This window comes from Corylus avellana, chromosome ca4 (genome assembly GCF_901000735.1).
Source record: "Corylus avellana chromosome ca4, CavTom2PMs-1.0".
Taxonomy (NCBI): Eukaryota; Viridiplantae; Streptophyta; class Magnoliopsida; order Fagales; family Betulaceae; genus Corylus; species Corylus avellana.
The window spans coordinates 33,940,813-33,947,671 of record NC_081544.1 but is presented as its reverse complement, the minus strand read 5'-3'; the positions used below and the strand labels follow the sequence as shown (position 1 = coordinate 33,947,671).

The following is a 6,859-nucleotide window of genomic DNA, read 5'->3' as shown; positions in this document are numbered from 1 at the left end:
ATATATTTCATTGACTTTTATCTTTTAATTATATACCAAACGCCTTTAAAAACTAATTTAGTATTATTGCTGATTCGGAAAGCCCAACTCAGAGCTCGTTAATGAGACGTTTTAACAATAATACGACCAAATAAATGGAGCATAATCCGGTTCAATAATTTGATTTTTCCAACCAAAACAGCATAATGTCCCTTGAAAACATGAAGAGACAGAGAGAAGGAGGGGCAGTATAGTCCCACTGGCAATAAAAAAGAAAGAAGCCAAAAATAATTATAAAAAAAAAGGAAAAAGTAAAATAATTAATAAATATCAATAAATATGTGCGGATGGATAGGTGTATGAGTATTGAGCAGTACGACTAATACAAGTGAGCGGGATTCCAGAAAACTGCCCCCCACCCCTCCCAACCTCATTTTCCCATCTCTGACTCCTCTGGGAGCGTGGGGTCCGTTTTCCGCTGTTAAGTCGGACGTTTTTCCCTAACCCCGTACACTATTCCTTTCTCTTTTTTTTTTTTGTTCATTAAATATATATTTTTTAAAATCTCTCATTTTTGAATACGAAAAACAGAAGAAAACATTAATAAAAAAACAAAAAAGAAAGAAAAAACAGAACGGAATTCCGTTTCGCGTAACCACTGCCACCGATTCAGTGCCTCATTCATTTCTTTGCATTTCATTTTCTTTGGAATCATAATTCCTCTTACTCTCCTCCAACTCCCTACAGTTCCTCCCTCTATTTTATCTTCCTTTTCCTTCAGTTACTATTGCCTCAACTCTCTCTCTCTCTCTCTCTCTCTCTCTCTCTCTACGCATTTTTCAGATCGGTTTGACGGAACATCCTCTGTGATCGGTCGTTTTGGTTCCTCCTTAAAAAGCATTACACTTTTAGAGGTATTGATTTAATATGTTTTCTTTTTTCTTTTCTTTTTTTTGTAATTTTTTTTTTTTCATCGGAAAGCTGTTTTTGTTTGGGGGGTGGTTGTTTGTTGTGGATTTAGAGATGTCTGTGTCAAACTAGTTTGGCACAATAAGGTAACTTGTGTTCTGTTATTTTTGTTGTTGGATTGCTGTTTTTATAGACATTCTGTGGATGTGTACGTATATAGATAAGTTTTGGAGATTGATAAGAATCTTGGGGATATCTAAAATCTTGTTTAGTGTGTGGGATTTATCATCAGAATTTGCTCGCCTTGCTTTATTGTATCTTGATTGTGTCATCTGAAAATCTGGTCAAACTTGTTTTTCTTGTTTCAAGATTCTCTCATCTTTGGTGAGAAGAAAATATTGTCAAGTAGTTTCTTTTTCTGTGGTTTATTCACCATATATTCATATCTCCTCTATTTGCTAATTTGCCTTTCTGGGTATCATTGATCTCTCTCTCTCCCCCCTTCTCCCTCTCGCGCAAGTGGGCTATCTTAGATGCATCTGACTTTGTTGCCTTCGTTGAGTTTTTATTTAGCCTCATCAACTTTGATTCTGTATGCTTCCTTTTGCTCATATGTTTTTCTTTTTGTTTGTCAGTCAATGGGTGACCTGCTTAAGTACCATATATGCTATATTTTGCATATGGTTTTGCCTTTTTAGTAGTGTGGTTTACGAATTTCATTGGTTGCAAAGAAGTTAAATTAGTTCTTTGTGCTTTTTTCATTTTTTTTTGGTGATATACCATTTTTAGGTTGTGATAGTGCTACATTAAGGTGAGCAGTGTTTCACGTCTTGCCATAGACTTGAGATGTAGTTCTTGGACCTGTCCTTTAACTACAGCCGGAGTCCTAAGGCCAATTTCATGATTTCTTTTTAGATATGGTTATGGTTATAAAAAAATGTATTCAATGGTTTAGGTTGATAGAGAATTTATGTAAAGAAGTTGCTACATGAGAATTAGTTCGTTATGGGGGGCATGACTTGCATCCTGGTCCTGTGTGCACGAAGCTAGCCGCACGTCAGACGGTCAAATCAGTAATTGGAAACACATGCACCCCCAACTTGTGGCATGTGTGCACAGGCACATGACACAAACCAAGGCCTCTTTATATTGTCACATTGTGTCTAGAGAAGCATTAACTATGTCATTGTAGTCCTGAGATGTTGTTGGTTCTCGTTCCTACAAACAACAGGCCAAGGATTGACTTAACTCATTTCCTTTTATAAAGATTCAAATTTTAAATTCTAGTTCTGAAACTTTTCAAGTTTTTACATCCTTACGGATATTTTCATTCCTCCTGAGGGTACATATGGTAAAAGCCTGACAATTATTTTAATCATATCAGAGTTGAGGTAGGGCTTTTCTATTGGAAGTTTTCTCCTAATAAAATATGGGCATGCTACTAATAACAACTGATCTTTAATTCAAAATTAAAGATCAAATTTTGAGGATTCTGAGATATCCTTGTAGGAACTCACGGCCTTCTTTTTCTACACTCTTTACACTTAGACAGCAGCTTAGCTCGCTCCCTTAGTGATTAACTATCTTGATTTCCTTGTTCTTTTCTCTTTTTCTAGTTAGGCGTTTCTCTTGTATACTCCTTGTGTACTAAGGTTGCGCCCCTTTGCGCTTTTGATATATTAACATTACTTATAAAAAAAAAAAAAAAAATTGATCTTTAATTGCTAACGTTTGAACTTATCAAAATTGAGACTGTTTTTTCCATTAGAATTTACTCTTTTCCAAATATGTATATGCTATTAATAACAACTGGTCTTCAATTGCTAAAACACATCATATAACTAAAGCCAAATAAAAAGCTTCACCTCATTTGGTGGGTTTAAATTTTAGTCATCCTTAGAGTTAACCCTGTCTCCATTATTTTGTGGATGTCTACTTCTAAATGCTTATGGATTATCCGAAATTCTTGGGAAATTTTAATAAGTGTTTCATGCAAGCCGCTTTCCTAAGCAACCCACTTTCTTGTAGTGCAGTAAAATATTGAGGTTTTATTTTGTGTTTCTTGACATTGGTGACTTGTTTGACAACATTAGGGTTTCAATTGTGTTCAAGCTACTTCTTGCTGTCTTGAAGTTGATGGCCATGAAGGGTCATCGCATACAATCTAAATTCTTGAAGTAAATGTGACTGCTGTGAGTGAGCTGAATACACCATAGGTATTAAATTTGAGCTTGTGATGGGTATTGAAAGGCCTTAAAGGCTGGGGTTTTTTTTGGGCCATAGGAGTCTCATGTGCAATTCGCTTCTCTTGCTTTCATTTCCTTTATGTATGACCTTTAAGAGCATCTTAAGTGATAACGAAGGGACATTTCCACCAGTTATTTAAATTACCCGAAGAGCAAATTTAACCAAAATTAATTGGTCCCTACTCAAGAAAAGATATTTAAGACACATGCTCTGCTTTCACTATTCACTAGAATACCAGCTGTGCCAGCTTTTAATGTTTAATGTTTAGATCTTTTTTTGGCAGGTAGGATTCCCACCGGTTATTTTACTACTTCAAAAGCAATATAAAAAGCGGAAGATTATTTCTTTTCGAGGAAAATGTTGGGAGGCAACAATGGTAATCCTGTGCTTCCTGCTTTCCTGAATGAGAACCGGTTCCAGTATCAGACTAATGCATCGAATCAGCTGCAGTTATTTGGCAGTTGTGAGTCCTCTTCTGCCTCTTTTAGCATATCTATTTATAATTGTTTTTATGAACGTCATGAGTAAAGTATGTGTTATTGTTATTTTTTATCCTATTGTCTATAGTATTATCTTCATTGGGCCTCTGCTCCTCTGCTTTTGTGGTGGATCTTTTGCTTCTGGCTATGGTATATTTGTGGGTTATTAGGTTGATTACTTTATTGTAATTTCCCCTGATTGGAATATTATTTAAGGAGCTGCTTTCCAGTTATTGGTGGAAATAAAACTCATTGTTCCTATCTTTTCCCCAGTTTTGATGACGGAGCTGGACAATGGTGGTAGAGAGCTGAAATCTACCACTTGCCAATCGTCCATTCTCGAAAATGAATGGATATATTGTATTGCGAACATACTAAAGCTTCAGATATGAGTTTGGTAGGCCCATGCAATGATCATGTGCACATCTGCAGATGCTTTTGTGTGAACATGTTGATTATTAGCCAGATTGGGTTCACTTTTTGGGTGTGCCCTTTGCTGGCAATTCATGAATTTAGAGGGCATTTTTACTAATCCACACTGGATGTATCTATCCAGAGAAAGATGGGTTGTCTTATATTGGCCATGTTTGGTAAACCATTTCATCCCCTCAACACTATTCACACACAATTTCCTCAAAAAAATCAACATCAAAATATTCTAACTTTTTTTACTTTTTATATCACATCATTCACTTTTTATTACTATTCAAATAAAAAAAATCACTACAAAACAAAACTTTTTCACTTTTCAATACAACAAATTCAAAACTTTATACCACATCAATAATTTTCAGCTACAGTAGCGAAGGCAAAAATGCTTTGCCAAACAAAGCCTAAATATTTTTAAATCAAGATCAGGCAACTGTAGAAGAAAGGGTAATAGCATTATCATCATCATGAGTATTCTCTTACGTTTTTTCTTGTTGGAATTTTTGTTGTTATCATCATCTACATTGCGGGGGGTTTTTTTTTTGGTGTGTGATTCTTTCACTTGTGATCAAAATTCTTAGACTTAGAGATAGAGATGTTTGCAAATCTGTAGTGAGATAAACAAATCAAAAAATTCTATCATGCTGAATAGAGTTTTTTTGTTACTATGACAATTATCATTTATTTCTTTTTTGAGGTACTTTAAACAAGAGTATCACACTCATATGTTGAAAATAAATGAATACTGTATACTAATTAGTGAGACAAAGAATTAATAAGACATTAGGCAAGTTCCTTAATAAGAATAAATCTGGGCATTATCTAGTTTATCAAGCATAAGTTACAATGGTGATTATCTATGCCTACCTCTTGCCAGCTATGAGCATAGAATGGTAAACATGTGAATAAAGCTGAGATGGGATGAAAATTATCATTTAACATAAAGGGAGAATATGTTAAGAGGAAATTTATAGTGGTTAGAGTCTCTTGCTCTTATAGGAATTGTATATCATGAGTACCTCTGTGAGAAGAATTTAAAGTTACATTTTTGGTTGATGGTAACAATCTTTTGTGATTTTTTGGTCTTGAATGTCTTTACACATCTTGGGTATCAGTATTTCATCATGTAACAACGTAATTTTCCTTCCCTTTTCTTTTAAATATAGTAATCATATTTTCTCTTTTCCTTTTCTATATCTTAAGAAATTTTTGTTGGTTGAACTGGTTGCTAAGCATAATGACTATGCAACTTGTGTTGCAGTGCCAGCTGGATGTAGTGTTGATCCAGTAAATTATTTTGGGAATGAGCATATTACTCCTATTCTTCGGCCAAATAAACGAGGCAGGGAAACGGAAGATATCTCAAGGCAGCAAAAACTTCAGATATCCTTGAATTATAATGCTTGTCAAGATGAAGCTGATCGCTCGGCAAGCCTTCCAAACCCAAACATGGTATCAACAGGTTTAAGGCTATCATATGATGATGATGAACGCAACTCATCTGTTACTTCTGCAAGTGGAAGTATGACAGCTGCATCTTCAATCATCTTGTCCCTTGGTGACAATATTACAACTGAGCTTGACCGGCAGAAAGAAGAGTTTAACCAGTTTATTAAAATTCAGGTACGGCAGCCCTCAAGTAAGCATATAACTAAGAGTCCTGCCAACTTTTGTATTGCTATTGCCAATCTTCTGGGTTGAAATTGTTTAATTATAGAGGATCGACTGCTCAATCAGTCAATTCCAATCACCCATTTTTTTTATTGCCCAAAAGGATTTTTTTTATTGCTTTTTTCTTTTAAATTATTTCATTAGGCTGTCAAATTTTTTGTATCTGAATTCGATTATTAATTATATCTGATTCTGATGACAGTAGTTATTTCAAATGGAGGATCTTCTTTGACTACTAAATAACAAATTTAGATGTCTAATATTTTTATGGGTTCACAATTTTTATTTATGTTGTATCTTGGAAACCTGTTGGGGGGATTATGAATGGTGGTCTTTTAGTCTCTGGCATCTGTACATTATACAGTCATACTTGACTAAAGCAGTAGTCAAGCAAATTTCATTGGATATTTATGTGATCTTTTTATGCTTTTTTTCTAACCACTGGGAATAATCTTTAATTACTCTTCAATCAGGAGGAATACTTGGCAAAAGGGGTGAGGGACATGAAGCAGAGACACATGGCTTCTTTCCTCGCTGCTATAGAGAAAGGTGTGAGCAAAAAGCTACGTGAGAAAGACATAGAAATAGAGAACATGAACCGTAAGAACAGAGAACTGGTAGAGAGAATAAAGCAGGTAGCTACAGAAGCCCAGAATTGGCACTATAAAGCAAAGTACAATGAATCAGTTGTTAATGTACTGAAGAGCAACCTCCAGCAGGCAATTTCACAGGGCGCTGAGCTTGGGAAGGAAGGATTTGGAGACAGTGAAGATGATGATGCGGCTTCATATGTGGACCCAAACAACTACCTGAGCCTTCCAGTTGGCCCTGCAAAATCAATTTCCAGGAATAACATAGGCTTGAAGGAGCACATGACTTGCAGAGCATGCAAGGCAAAGGAGGTCTCCATCTTGTTGATGCCTTGTCGGCATCTCTGTTTATGCAAGGACTGTGATGGGTTAATTAGTGTTTGTCCTGTATGCCAGTTGATGAAAACTGCTAGTGTCCAAGTGTATCTCTCCTAAATTATGGAGCATGTCACCATACAAATGAAAAAAAAAAAATCATTTACTCTTGTTTCATATATCTCCAAAATTATGAACTCGGGGGTAACTAAATTATCTTCATGAAAAGAGCTCCTGTGA

General features: G+C 35.5%; 1 protein-coding gene across 4 annotated transcripts; it reads left to right on the top strand.

Moving 5' to 3' along the window:
* The first annotated feature begins 604 nt into the window (after positions 1 to 604).
* On the top strand, positions 605 to 6,859 carry LOC132180029 (E3 ubiquitin-protein ligase BOI). Of its 4 annotated transcripts, XM_059592874.1 has the most exons (5): positions 605 to 893; positions 2,982 to 3,104; positions 3,419 to 3,598; positions 5,305 to 5,666; positions 6,188 to 6,859. In XM_059592874.1, the coding sequence occupies exons 3-5, from the start codon at positions 3,493 to 3,495 to the stop codon at positions 6,737 to 6,739; spliced, it is 1,020 nt and encodes a 339-aa protein (XP_059448857.1). In that variant the 5' UTR covers positions 605 to 893; positions 2,982 to 3,104; positions 3,419 to 3,492; the 3' UTR covers positions 6,740 to 6,859. The 4 variants fall into 4 exon arrangements, with proteins under 4 accessions (XP_059448857.1, XP_059448858.1, XP_059448855.1 ...); XM_059592875.1 differs by lacking the exon at positions 2,982 to 3,104 and having other exon boundaries at positions 3,423 to 3,598; XM_059592872.1 differs by lacking the exon at positions 2,982 to 3,104.